General features: G+C 53.9%; 1 protein-coding gene across 2 annotated transcripts in view; it reads left to right on the top strand.

The window, feature by feature from the left end:
- The first annotated feature begins 368 nt into the window (after nt 1–368).
- UNC5B (unc-5 netrin receptor B) overlaps nt 369–14,416 on the top strand; it is a 50,339-nt gene continuing 36,291 nt past the window's right edge. For both annotated transcript variants that reach the window (XM_033066567.2, XM_033066568.2), the window contains exon 1: nt 369–503. In XM_033066567.2, coding sequence (XP_032922458.1) covers nt 428–503 — 76 coding nt within the window. In that variant the 5' untranslated portion in view covers nt 369–427. The remainder of the gene's footprint in view (nt 504–14,416) is intronic.

Consider the following 14,416-nt stretch of genomic DNA (forward strand, 5'->3'; position numbering starts at 1 on the left):
CCTGGAAGTGTCCAAGGTTAGGCTGGACAGGGCTTGGAGCGTCCCGCTCTGGCGGAAGGAGGCGATCCCTTCGTGATGCCGTGCCAGGAGCCCGGCAGGACTCTGCTCTCACTCCTTACAGAATTCCCCCGGGGATTTTGGGGGGGCCCCGCTCCGCTGGCGTTGCGCGGCTCCCCCTGCTGCCCGCCGGCCCCACTGCAGAGCGGGGTCCCCCCTGCGCATCCCCCGGCAGGGCTGGGCTGGGCTGGGCTGGGCTGGACCAGCGCATCCCGGGCGGGGCGCGGCTGAGCCCGGGCGCTGCTCCCGGCAGATCCCGCCCCGGCTCCGCCCCGGCCCGCCCCGCCCGGCGCCGGGCAGCCCGGCAGTGTGGCGAGGCGGGCGGGCAGCGCTCCGCTCCCGGTCCCGCTCCGATCCCGCTGCCGCCGCCATGCCGCCGCCCTCCCTCCTCGTCCTCCTCCTCTTCCTCCCCGCGCTGCTGCTCCGCCGGGCGCTGGCCGCCGCAGGTAAGGGGGGGGCACAAGTTTTTGGGGTGGGCGGCATCCCCCCGAAAAAAGTTCACCGCGGTTGGGACGCCGAGTTGGTGGGGATTTTTTAATTCTTTCTTTGATATAAAGGTTGGGGGGTTGGTGGGGGGGAGCTGCGCGCACTCCGCGCGTTGCGGGGGGATGCTCCGGGGAGGATGATGATGCTCGCTGGATCCCCGGGAGGGGGATGCGGGCTGGCAGCGCCCTCCGGGGATGCTCCGGTTCGGGGGGGTGATGTTCTGGGTGCGTGGGGGCTGGCAGAGCTCCATGCTCCGGGGGGGATGCTCCGGGGGAATAGGGGCTGGCAGAGCTCCCCTCTCCAGGGGGCATAGGGGCTGGCAGAGCTCCCCTCTCCAGGGGGGATAGGAGCTGGCAGAGCTTCCCGCTCCGGGGGGATGCTCCGCAGGGATACGGGCTGGCAGAGCTCCCCGCTCCGGGGGGATACAGGCTGGCAGAGGTCTCCTCTCCAGGGGGGATGCTCCGCAGGGATAGGGGCTGGCAGAGCTCCCCGCTCCAGGGGGGATGCTCCGGGGGATGCGAGCTGCCAGCGCCGCTCCCTGCCCGCCTCGCCGTGCCGCTTCCTTATATCTCTCTCTGTATATATAGATATATTTATTTTTCTTGGCAAAAGCAAAACAAACCCAGCCCTGTTTGTAGTAGCGCCGGTTGTGATTCCCCGGCGGGTCAAATAAGTAACTATTCAGCCTGGATTTATTTTTATTTTTAATTATTATTATTAAATCTGCGTTTTTATATGCTGAGCGATTCATGGCCGGGCAGCCGAGTGGTCTATTTTTTTTTTTTTCCTTACGGCTGTTCAAAGTTTCCTGTGCGCAGCCAAATCTTGTGATTGAGATGCGCTTAAATCCAGCCCTTCCGTTCGTAATCCCTGCCACAGACGAGAAGCAGAGGCGCATCTCTCCTGCTGCCCTCTCTCGTTAGGACTCCTGTGATCAAACTGAGCCTTTCCTCTGTGCATTCCCACCCCGCAACTCATGCACATCCTTGGGACTTTGTCCTTTGTCATCCTCCGGCGGCGGCAAAGCAAAGCTGCCCGTGCTCCGTCTCCGGGCTGTAAAAAAAGGTGTGCTCGAGTGTAGAGCTCGGAAGGGGAGCCCTAGGAAGTTTGGTGGCTTTTTGGAGGCTGGGAGAGCCCGTAATCGAGTCGGGCAAGGTCGTCATCCCGCCGGGAATCCGGGATCTCGCTCTCTCCCCGCAGCTCTGAGGGTTGGAGGACGCGTCTCGAAGCACAGATCTGTCTTGTTAAAGGAGTTGAAAGCGTCTCCTGACGAGCTGATTTTCTAGGAAAATGAACCAAGCCTTCTTTTCTGAAGAGTAATTAAGGTGACGAGGAATTTTTAGGGAGGGAGTCTAATTAGATTAATATTTTTTCCGCCTCCGCCGCACAAAGATCCAGTGTATTTCGGCAAATGGGAAACAGGAACGGCACTATTGACTTCTCCAGGGGCCTGGACGGTGCTGCAGCAGCGTCCTCCAGCCACAAGAAACTCTTCCTTTCCTGGGAAGGGATAGGTTTGAGAGCTGGCAGCGAGGATTGGCTTTGGGAAGGCTGGATTAGCCAGGCTGGATTAGCCAGGCTGCTGTGGGTTAAGGTTTAGCCAAGCTTTCCGTGGATGCTGAGGGAAGTTGGGGGGGATGTGTTGGTGCCTGGCTCTTATTTTTGTGTGCACCCAAGTTCGTGCAGGGGTTGAAATAAAATTGGGCAGGAGGGAGGGAATGAAGAAGGGAAAAAACAAGTTAAACCTGACCCACCTAGCTCAGTTGGAGTCCGGGGAGCTCTCTGAAGGCACGCTGCTAATCTGGCATATGTATGTGTGTGTGTATAATAAAGTTTTTAGCTGGAGAGCTATAATTAGTGTTTCTCCAGGAGAGCTGTGCAGAGGTGGCATGTGATGATGCAGAGGAGGGAGCTGAGATGGGTGATCATCCACTGCCTTCCCCATCCTCGCCTGGCTTTTAGGGAGAGGCATCACCCAAAACCCAATTTTCTCTTTTCATAACAAAGAGTGTACACGCTGTTTGTGTTGGGTTTTGCAGTGTGGGGGTAGAAAGTGTTGTTTTGGGTGGGGGTTTGAAACCCAGAAAGCATTTGGTCCGCTCATACATCCCCAGGACCCCCCTGAGCCTGGGGCTCCCCAGGCTTCATCCTGCTCCTGAGTGTGGTCCTCTGGGCAGGAAAACAATTTGGAGTGAGGATTTGGAGCTTGCTTGAGGGTCTTTCTGCACTGAAATCCAGAGGGTGTTCATAAACACAAAGGTGTTTATGAACATCCCTCCATCCTTCTGCCCTACCAGCAGCAGGAAAACACCCAGGGACACAGAGGGAGGGAGGGGGGATAGCAGCGCTGCTCTCCCCCAGCAGCATGAGGACATCATGGGTGGCAGGAGGCTGCCTGCCTGCTGCTGCCATCGTGAGCAGATGGCTGGGGAAGAGATGCTCCAGGACCTGTTGCCTGTCAAATCCTGCCCTTTGGAAGTGGAGGCTTGAGGACAGGGGTATGTGGAAGGATCTCCTCGAGGGTTTTTTATCTCCTTCTCCCTCAGCTGCTTCATTGTGGAGGAGCCCTCTCTCTCTTAGCAGCAGAGCGAAACACTGGCACAACAACAACAACAAAAAAGGAGAGAAATTGTGAAACAGTACTTTAGAGAGGGCAGAATCGCTTGGAAATGGCAGATGTGGGGGGCAGGGAGGAAATCCAGCTTGCATTTTCTGTGCTTAGAAACCAAGAGCTGACCCTGTAAGGAGCTTGGAGGGTTCAGCTGTGTCCGTCATCTCTGTGCGGTCCCTTTGGTGCTGGTTCCCTTTCCATCCCTGTCCTAGTCAAACAGGAATTCTAGATATAAAATATATAAAACATACAAACAACAGATCTGTGTTTTGGGTCAGTTGAGTGAGCCAAGGTGCTGTGAGGGGCTCTGTTTTCCTTCCATTTCTAGCAGTGGCATCCCACGTTCTTGTTTTTTTTAGCTCCCAGCGTGTTTGTGGCGGTGGGATCATCCTGGCAGCCCTGTGGGGTTTGGGGAGAGCCCTGAGCTGGGCTTTGCTGGGCAAAGCCAGGCTGGCAGGGCAGTGCCAGGCTGGGAATGCTGTGAGGTGAGGGTGGCAGGGGCTGTGTGGAGTCTGAGGAGTTCATTACAGCAGATGTTGGTGCCATAAAGCCGCAGGTTCCTGCTGTTTCCTATTCATTTATATCTTCCCGGCTTTAGCCATGCTAATGCGAGTGGAAACATTTGCTGGAGCGAGGTGGGGGGGTTGGGGGGAGGGAGATAAATCATCACCCATTGCCTCTGCCCCCTCCTGCCGTCCCACCGTGGGAAGGGGGCATTAACAGGGCTGCCTGAGCTGCCATCAGCTCCTCCATGCCTTTTGAAGGCCCACTGGCTCCAATTTTGGTTTTCCACACTCTGCAAAGCCGTAATTCGCTGTAATCAGTTGTATTGTGCAAGCCACCCCTGCCTGTGAGTCAGAGCGCGGTGGCTCCGAGCTGACACAGCCCTGGCCCTCGGGACGCTGGGCTCCGGGCAGGGGATCCGTGGTGCTGCCCTGGAGGAGGTTTATTCCTCCTGAAGTGCTCCAGGCTGGGCTGGATGGAGTCCTGCTCCAGTGGAAGGTGTCCCTGTGTCCCTGCCCGTGCCAGGGGGGCTGGAATGAGAGGAACCCAAAGCAGTCTGTGACTCCCTCCTGTCCGCCCTGGGCTGGAGGGAGCCTGGGTCATCCTTCCCTGGCTCTGCCAAAGCTCAGCACCTTATGGAAGTGTTGTGTGAGCCGTGTCTCCCAAAAGCAGAGCCTGTGTGGTGTCCCAGGAGCAGCTTCTGAGTGATGCCTCTCCTCACATCAGCCTGGAGCACCGGAGACAATCCTGCATGGGATGCAGTGGGGCTGGAATGGCTTGTGAGAGGCAGGAAAGGCTCTGATGTCTGCTTTCACATCCTGTCCCCTCGGTGCTGGATGCAGCACGCTCCCAAAATCTCCCTCTGCCTGTCCCCAGAGCCCTGCAGGCTTGGCTGGGATTTCCCAGCTCCGGAGTGTGGCTGTGCTGCTGGGCTCCCTGCGCGGAGGGTGATGCTGTTTGCAGGGTCCCAGCTGGGATTTGGGATCAAGCAGCTCTGCTCCCGATGGCGAGCAAAGCTCCTGGACGAGGGAGAGCCAGGAGGCAAAGCAAAGCATCCCAAAGGCTGCTGCACCGAGTATTATTTTTGAAGCCTCCTGGTTTTTCGGAGGCCTGACTCACGGCACAGGAATGCGCTGGGCTGGCAGCCCCAGACCTGCTCCTCAGCGAGGGGAAGAGCTGCTGTCTCCTCCTCCTCCGGAGCCCGTTCCCCATCCCAAACCGCTGGCCTGGGCTGGTAGCAGCCACATGTTTGCTGAGCTTGGATTTTTAGGGGATTTTTTTTCCAGCCCTCTCCTATTGCCTTTTTTTTTTTTTTTTTTAAGGGGCTCAATCCCCCATTTGTTGTTTTTTTTTTATTTTTATTGGGCTCAGCACGGTAAAGGTCTGAGATCAAACACCAGCCAGGCTGGGAAAGGCTGGGTGAAACCAGGCTGGAAAACGAGGAAAGGGAAGGGAAGCAGGAATTATTTAGCACGGGGCTTGCTCCAGCGTGTCCTGCACTCTGCCTTTAATCTCCTGCGAGTCCCTCCCTGCTGCAGCCCGGCCCTGCTCGGGTCTCCTCTGCTCCCTCCTGCCTTGGGTGGCTTGTTCCACTCCTGGGGAGGCTGTTCCCAGTTTATTCCCACCTTCTTCCCACCTTTCCATGGGCTTTGCTGGGCCCCTTCCCTTGCCTGCCTGGCTGGAGCATCCTTGGAGCCCTTGGTGTTTGCTCTCCTCCTGTTTCAGCCCCTCTCTTCTTGGGATTGATGGCCAAACTCTCACTTGTTTAGGTGCTGCAAACATCCCCTTTTCAGCTAATTGCTTGCTGCAGGGAGGAGGAATTACCAGCCTTGGGAATGGCTGTGAAGCCACGTGGGGTATGAGCATGGGCATGGCAGTGGCACTGGAGTCCCAAAATTGGACTGTGAGCGCAGCACTTGAATTTATCCAAGTGAAACATAAACCAGAGCTGCATCCCACTGTCTGCCATGCATAGCTTGGTCTGGGTGGATGTGGCTGACATACTCCCCCAGCATTTAAAAATCAAGTGGTTTTGAGCTCTTTTTTTCCCCTTTGGCTCTGCTTACTGTGTAAGTTTAAGGGAGTGCTGCTGTGTTGTGTTGTTTGTTGTCGTTTTTTGTACCCTGGGCGGTGAAGGGCACCAGTTGAGACACTTATTACTTATATTATTTCTTAGGAGTAATAATATACCTGGTTATACAAGGAGAAAAGTGAGCAGGGCTTTTCTCTCCTGAAATTCAAAGCCTGGGGTGTCTCTTTCTCCAGGGAAGCAAAGAAAAGGAAGGAGACCCTGTGGATTTGGGGAGCATTTTTGTGGGGCTCTCCCTTGGCCCCACAATATTCTCTGCCTAGTTTATTCCCACACCTTATGGGAGTGCCAAAGGAGAAGGAGAAGGGCTGGCTTGTACCAGAGGTGACCCCTTCCCATCTGGAATACCCAGGGCTGAGGGCACAGTCGGTGGAGCCAGACACAAAAGTCAGACCCCAGCATCTCTCCAGCTTCAGGGGGGTCCCTGTGTGGTTCCCATGAGGACCCTATGAATAACCTTTGCTGCCCCTCCTTCACAAGGCTGTGAAAGCTGAGGGATTGTCTTCCTTTGAAAGAGCGTGGAAAATCCCATTTTGAGATGTTTAACGAGTGCTGGATCCATCTGCCTCCCTCTTGAGAGGAGAGGAGAGACATCCCAGTGCCATGGGTGGGCTTGGGGGCTCAGGGGGAATGGTGCTGTGGATAGTGTAGAATGCTAGCAAGAGGTGTGGGGAGTGAAAAAAAGCTTCCACAGAGGTGGAGAAATTCTCTTGGGACTGATGTTACTGCATGTGGCATCATTTTTGGGTGCTTGGGATGAGTGTCAGCAAAGCTGGAGGTGTTGAACCGAAGGTGGTGCAGGTAAAACACGGGTGAGAGGGTTTGAGTGCAGCATGGGAAATGGGGAGTGCTCCTTCCTGGATAATGCTCCTCCCTGCCAGGCATCCCTCCCTGTTGGAGCTGTCGTGGTGCCTCTCAAATGATGGCAGGTGAGGGGTGAGCAAGGTTTTCTGCACCCAGACTTTGTGCTGCCTGTTGCTTTGTGAGTCTTTCCTTTTGTGCAGCTCCTGGGAGCTGCCACTGGCATGGAAGTGACCCCTGCCTGCCCCCTTATCGCCACACCAGCAGCATTTAAATGCCTCTGCAGGTCCCTTCCACCACTCAAACGAGGAGCAATTTGGGCTGCCCAACTTTGTGGGGGCTCCTGGGCGTAGCTGCACCTCTGGGGCTGTGACAGGACGGAGGGATGGGGTGTTTCCAGCCAAATCCAGGCTTCCCAGCTAGGTGGTTTGTGGAGGAGGGAGGCTATTAAAGGGTTGTGCTGTGCTGCACAGCGTGGGAGTTTTCCTTAGGCAGGAGGTGGCAGAGCCCAGAAATTCCTCGGGACAGATTTAAGCAGGAGAAGGGACACGCCTGGGATGCAGCGTCCTGTCCTCACTGCTTTCTAGGCTGTGAGGTTTGGGCCACACCTGAGGCCATCCACCGCAGTGGCTGAAGGCATTCAGGTGAACATTTTGTTTCACTGACCCTCCAGTGGACTCGCAGGATGTCCAGGAAGCTGCAATTCCTCCTGACTGCTCGTTGGAGGGCTGGGAGAAGTTGGGATGGAGGACAATCCTACGGCCAACAGAGGCTTTGCTCAAAGGTTGGACTCTCAGTGATCCTGGAGATGTTTTTTAACTTTCACCATTCATACCAGCACTTGGGAGGGTTTTACAGACATGGATGAACCACAGTTCTTCTGCTGGGTTGGTGGGTTCTGCCTCCCTGCCATCCTCAGGGGGTCTGGTTCCCCTCTCGTGGTCTGGGAGCTGCTCTCCCCTGATCACCATCCCACGCCATCACCCAGCCACCTTATTGGCTCCATCTGTTTGGGTTGGCTTGGAGAACAGAAGGGAGGGTGTTTTCCAGCAGCCAGAAAGTGGTTGCTATTTAAAACAACCGAAAAAAAAAAAAATGCGGTCTGCTGCTTGCTTTTCATGCGTGGAAGCCGAACAAGCGTCCCCACCCTCACCTGGAGGGGCATCTCTGAGGGCTTTGCAGGGCCCTGCAAGCCAAGGTAGTCATTAGTGCTGGTCAGGAGGGTGGAGCTGCAATGTGGCCCTGCTGGCTGTCCCTGGGCTACCCTGGGGCCACTTTGGGATGGCCACTGTGGGCTCCCAGCACCTCCCTCCACCCCTGTTTATCCCAAACAGGCTGGGGGTGCAGCCTGTGCCTCCCCGCTGCCACAGCAGTTTCTGTGCTGTTCCTGCACTGGAATATTACTTTTGGAGATTTTTCTTTCCCCCTTTGACAGATGTGAAATGTAGAGACAGGCTTAAAATGCAAGCATGGCTCCCAGAGTCCAGTTACACAGCAATTAAAAGTAATCAGCGGTCTGGGTCACTGTGCTGGAGATGGGGTGCATGGAAGGGTTTTATCTTGGAGAAGCTGAAATGTCCTGGCTCTTCTGGGCCCTGGCTGGGGGGCATCGTCACAGGGTGGGTCAGGCATTGCTGGAAATCTGAGTTAGGCTGGGATTGAGCTGCTCCCAGCTCCTCGCTGGGGCTGTGGCATCCCATGGCTGCTCCTGTGAGTTCCACTGGTCTGTGTTTTGGGGACAAGCATTCAGTGTCACTGCTGGGGCCACCCTGGGCTGGAAAGGAGAGGAGTTTGTGCCCCTGGTGTTTGGGGCTCCCCTGCCAGGTCCATCCCCCAGGCCTGCAGCTCCTGCTGTCCTCCCCCAGGCTGGAGGAGGAGATGCTGACTCAGTTGTGGAAGCAGGCTTTCCTGCAGGGTGCCTGATTCCCCTAGCACATCATTTTGGCTGCTTTTCTGCAGCGAGAGCCTTGCGAGTGCCTCCTTCAGCACTCCGGCGTCGGCACTAACGGGATTTGTTACAGGAGAGGGGATTTGGCTGTGGAGCTGCTCGGGTGACTGGGATCCTGAGTGTGATGAAGTGGGCTGTGGGCTGCCAAAGGCTGTAAAACTGTTTCCCTCCCCCTTTTCATTCCCTGATTTTTTTTTCCCCCCATGTGTGTCTATGTTTAATGGTTTGCTACTGGTGAATGACTCGGTTTGGATTTCAGGACTGACAGCCTTGTGGCTAATCCCTGTCCTGGCTTGTGGATCCTTTGGATGGCCTGATATACATAAAATATATACCTTAGATATGTGTGTATATATATAAAACAAGGCATCAAGGCACATATTTCATGTTTCTAAAATTTATACACCAAGATAAAAACGCTGGCCGTGCCCAAAGCTGGAAAAGCAAGATCCAAAAAGCCAGGAAGAGGGCTGGGTTTTGCTTGGGCTGAACAGTGACTAACCAGAGCTGAGCTTTTAAAACAAATGCTTGGGATAAACTGGTTATGCAAACTGGGGCGAATTGGGCAGGATCCTTTGTAGTTTATGGCAAAACCCCGGGAGTCTGGGGCGTGTTGGGGCCGGTCCTGCCGGGGATGGAAAAACCCACGCGCCGGCTTTGCCCAGGGGGTCGCAGCCGACCGGGGAGGATCCTGAGGGGTGAGGAGTGGGGGAAGCCACAGGTTACTGCAAGGCCTCCTCTGCTCAGCTAAAACCTTGAGCAACACCAATCAGGTCACAAATAGATGATTTTTTTTAATTTAATTTTATTTTATTTTGGAAGTGTGGTTTGTAATACCTGCTAAGAGGAATCCGTGCTGTGCTTGGCTCCAAGAAGCTGTCGGGCTTGCTGGTCCTGTGCTGCTGAAAATGCACCAATTCAGAGGGTTTGGGGCTTTTTTTTGGCTGGGACATGGTGTGGGACACGCAGCAATGCTCGGCATGCCTTGGGAAGGCTCACAGACCACAAGGCTTCTGGTTTCCATCACAGCCACTGCTGCTTTGGCCAGGGGCATCCATCCATCCATCCATCCGTCCGTCCCTCTGTCCCTCTGTCCCTCTGTCCATCCAGCCCCCCCAGGCTCCTCAGGGCTCCTCTCCAGTGCAGCTGAGGACACTGGGAGGAGGAAGGGGGTAGGAGGGCCCTGGTGGGTTTTTTGACTCCAGGGTGATGCCTGGCTCTTTGGGAAGGCAGAGTAATGCTCCATAAGAATCCCACTTGCTGCTTCCCACTGGATCAGGCTTCTGGGCTCAACAAAGACCGGCTTAAGCTGCCGTAGTAATTTTGAGGGGGAAAAGCCTGGCTGCTGGATGAAGCAGAAAATCAGATGAAAACTGCCTAACAGGAAAATAAAAGATGATTTTTGCACGCAGGCAGGGGAAGAGAGGAGGTGAAGTTGCTGCTAAACCCTGAACACCCTCTGAGCACTGCTTTTGCCATTCCTGCATCCTACAGGATGCTGTTTCTGGCTTTTGCAGGGGGATGAGGTTGGATGTGGCACCCCAGTGATCCCGCGCTGGCTGGGGAAGGAAAATCTGCCCTTGCAGAGTGAATTCTTGTTGTGCTGCTCCCCTCCCTTTTCCATCTCCACATCACCATGACACGCTGGCTGTGTTTTCCTCAGTATTTATGGCCTGGCTGGGGAGGGACGCGGCAGATCCAGCGCGGAGCAGCAGAGCCCACGGAGCGGTCGCGACCGAGGGGTTTCACTGCAGCCTCGTCCCCTTCCCCTGCAGAGGGATGGGAAGGGCTGCCAGCACCATTCCTCACTCACAGAGGGCTTGTGTGCCACGGGGAGGCGGGGGAAGCAGCCTGTGGAAAGTTTAGTGGGGGGGAGAATGCAAACCATATGTTTCGCCCAGGGTCGAGTTGCAGAGCTGAAAGCAGCAGGGAAGCCAGAGGAGCCGGAATCCTGCAGTTTGGCTGGGCTAGGCGTGGGGAGGGGGATCAGCCTGGCCTGCTGAAGGATGATTTCATGAAATAAACCCTCCCTAAAAGATGATTTGGGTGCCTTGCCTGGCGCTCTGCTGTCCTCTGTGTGTTTAGGGTCCAGGGATGTTGGGGTTCCTCTGAATAAACAACAGGGATGCTGAGGTCATGGTGTTTGCAAGTTTGATAGGAAGTCCAAGAAGAAAGGTTGTACCAGAAAGGGAATTTACTGGAAAAGCCAGGGTGATGTGCCTTGCACCAGGGCTCTCCTTGTGGTCTCGTTCCAGCTACAGAAAGTCAGAGGAGAAGTGGAAAAAGTTGTGTGCAGGCAGGCCTGAGCAATCTGGGCTGGGTGAGAGTGCTTTTAAAAATAAACCCAAAAGCAGGAGAAGCACCGAGGTCTCCCAGCAAACTTCTTTTTTTTTTTTAGCTGGGAGGCATCTTTTGTTCCCTAAACTAAAGGCATGGAGACAATATCTGATTCCACGGAGCTGTTTGCAACCTGTCAGCTTGGAAGCCATCTGCTCCCAGCCCTGGGGACGGTGCTGTATGTGGGACACCGGGAGGGAGGCACTGCTGTGACCCCCGTGGCATCCAGCCCCTCGGGACCACCTTGGCCCCTGCCCCAAGAGGGGCTCCTGTGCCTAAAACACAAAAAATCCCCACAGATTTATCTCTGGGCTTGCTGGATTGTTTGTTTCTTTTTGGTGCTTGTTTGTTTAGGGCTGGGGGCGGTTCTTCTTTTAGCTTCGTTTTCTAAAAAAAAAAAAAAAAAAAAAAAAAAAAATTAAAAATCCAGACTTTTTTTTTTTTTCTTAGCTGCCATGCTGTTTGTATGTCTGCATCCTGCTCCCTCTGACTCAGAAGTCTTGTAATTAAGTGCCTGCCTGATTAGGAAATTAGCAATAAAGTTTTTATCTAGGCTGGTCGGCCAGTGAGAGGGATCTATTAATATCCCACTAAAAACAACGACAACAAAAAACCCCAAACATCAACAGCATAACACTTGCCACCTACTATTGGGGAGCACAAATGCCAAATTTGGAGCAGCAGGTCCATGGGAAAACAGGCTTTGCTCTGCTGAGATGGGGCACCTGGAAATAAATGAAGGACTGAGGAAAATGCTGGGAAAACCTTTGGCAAGGTGAGGGAAGCGCTGAAGGCCGCTCTCAGGGCAGGGCAAAAGGCACTTTTTGTTGGCAGGTGACCTTTATTTGAAGGAAATGATCCTTTGCTAATGATGTTTGAGATGTTAGGGGAAGCTGAAGAGCATCCCTGGATCAGGAGGGAGAGGTGGGGAAACTTCCAGCTCTGGAAGAAATTACTTGGTATGTTGGATGTGGGGCGTTGATGTCAACCATTGATGTCCAGAATTTGGAGGAGTTTGGGTTATTGTTGATTTCTAGGCCAAGATTATCCTGCAGCTTTGGCTCTCTGTGTTTTTGGGGAGCAGCCCCTCCCAAAATGGAGCAGCAAGGGGGAAAGGTGGTGGAGGGGAAGAGCATCTCCCACTGAGATGGTTTCTGCTGCTGCAGGTGCTCGGGTGTCCCCAGGGATTGATCTGGCTGCTCTTTGTCCCTTGGCTGGTGCCACCATCAGCCTGGCTCTTGCCTCACTGGTTTGTCCCAACTGAGCTGCCCAGGAGATGCTTTAATCCAAGAGGAGCTGAGCCTGAGGGAGGACTGGGGTCACTGGGGTGGGGAAAGGAGTCCTTGTCCTGTGCAGAGTCCCCTGGGTTTTGAAACACCTTATTTGCACGGACAGGCTCTCAATGCAGTGCAGGAGAAAGGGTTGGAAAAGCTGGGAGAGGTTCTCAAGGAGAACCTGGAGCTAGGAAGGCTGAAGTGTGCTTTCTTCCAGCACCAGGATGTTTATTCCATATAATGCAAAGAGATGGCATCTCTTTTAATTTAAAAAAAAGAAAAACAACCTCTATTTTGAGCCTGCTGAGAAAGTGACTGCCCCTTGTGATGTTTCACAGCTGAGATCATTTCTGGCTGACTGAATCCACTCTGGAGGTTTTAGGCTCGATGTGTATGGGTGAGCTCAGAATGTGAATTTTGATGGGGTGTGAGGCTGGATAAATCTCCATCACTGTGGACCAAAAAATACAACAAAGCAGTGAAGATGCACCAGTGAAGACTTTCTAGGGTGGATGGTGCTCTGAGGGAAAACAAGAGAGTTTGCTGAGAGCACATTAGCAAAAGCTAGAAGGAATTGCTCTTCTTTTCGGAGATAGGCAATGGACATCATTTTGGGAGACATGGAATCCAGGATCAGATTCAGTGCTTTCCCTGTACTGCAGGCTCTGGGAGCAGAAATGCAATCCCAGGCAAAGCAGGCTGCCTGTGGGAGGGACTGAGGCTCGGAGCAGGGCTTTAATTTCGGCGGTGCAGCGGCGTAATGGTGTTGTTTATAAGCTTCTCTTGCCACATGAAAGCAACTTTGCATTATCCTGGTTGGCCCTAAAAGCAGGGAAGCAGTCAGAAGAGGCCTGATTACAGAGCAAGCAGCTCTTTTCTTCCCATCACTACAAAAGAATAGACAATAGAAACCAGGATCCAGTTTTAGCCCCAGTAATGCAGTGCCCTCCTTCTGGTGGTCATGTCACATGCTGCCTGAGGAATTCCCATCCTTGTTTTGCCTGGAAAAGCAGCCTTGAAGGGAGGGAGGGAGGGAAGCAGGGAGGAAGCAATAGCTTGGGCTGGATGATGCTGTGGGTGGACCTTGTCTGTGGCCACCTCTGGGGGAAGGTGGTGGCCTTCAGCATCTGCAGGGACAGCGGTGGAGCTGGTGGGCTGTTGGTTTTTGGGTCACCAGCCCTAGTTTGGCTGGAGCCTGGGGTGTGCTTGGAAGGCTGAGCATTAGGAACTTACAAAAGCAGCTGTGTGGTTTCTGCTTGCCACGAGCTTCCCATCCACGTATGAGGGCGGCTAAAGCGTCAAAAACATGGATTTATTTTTTTTTCCCCTCAAGAATAACCAACTTGACCGTTTTAAGGTGGTTTGGAAGCAGGATGGGAGGTGTTTCCTGCTTATTTTGAGTTGCTTGGCTTCCCCAGTTTAGGTGCTCTCTATGGGATCTCCTCTATGGGATTTCAGGGGTGAGGGGAGAGCAGGTGATTGCTAAGGGGGAAGGGGACCCCTCTGAGGCTGTGTTGTCATCTCCATCGTTGCAGGAGGCATGGAAATAATTTTTTTAAAGCAGCTACAGGTCACGGCTGGCTTGCTTGGTGCTCTGGCATTCCTAAAGAAGCTGCTGGATGGGAAAGCAGTGCAGAGAGAAACCCACAGCAAAAACCTCACAGCTCTTTGTGCCCGGGACAAAGGGCTGGTTTGGAGTTACAGGGAAGAAAAGGAGCTGTGTTTGTGCAGGGAAAGGTGTTGTAAGATTGGGACTGGAGCTGTAGCAGGGGAGCCAAATGAGGCCAGAATGAGAAAATACATTGTGGAGGATGATTGGGGATGCTGGCCCTGGGGAAATCTTTCACCAGCCTCGTGGTGCTGTGGATGCTGATTTCCCCACTTCTCTGCAGCTTTAAAGGTGCAGGAGACAAGCTGTCCCTGGACACTTGTGTGGCAGGAGGTGGGTGCCCACTGTCAGCTCCATCCCCTCAGCAGTGTGTGCTGGAGAGCCCCAGAGCTGCTGCTGCTCCCCAGCCTTTGGCCTCTCTGAGTTTTTAGTCCCATTTCCCCCTCCTCACTCAGTTTGCAGTGAGGGGCACCTTTTATTGCACCTTTTTTAGTGCCCAGGACTAATGGTTCAGCCTGAATATGTTATCAGAGCAGTGTCTGATAAGTTTTCTGCCTCGAAGCCCTGGGGAAACACCACATTCAGGACCACTGCAATAGATTTTCCTCCTCTTTCCAGCTGCCTAAAAGTGGTGTGATTTTTTACTTCCTCCTTAACTGAGCATTATTACTTTAATCAGTGGCAAGAAAAGCACAGGGCC

Source organism: Catharus ustulatus, chromosome 8 (genome assembly GCF_009819885.2).
Source record: "Catharus ustulatus isolate bCatUst1 chromosome 8, bCatUst1.pri.v2, whole genome shotgun sequence".
In the NCBI taxonomy this organism is placed as follows: domain Eukaryota; kingdom Metazoa; phylum Chordata; class Aves; order Passeriformes; family Turdidae; genus Catharus; species Catharus ustulatus.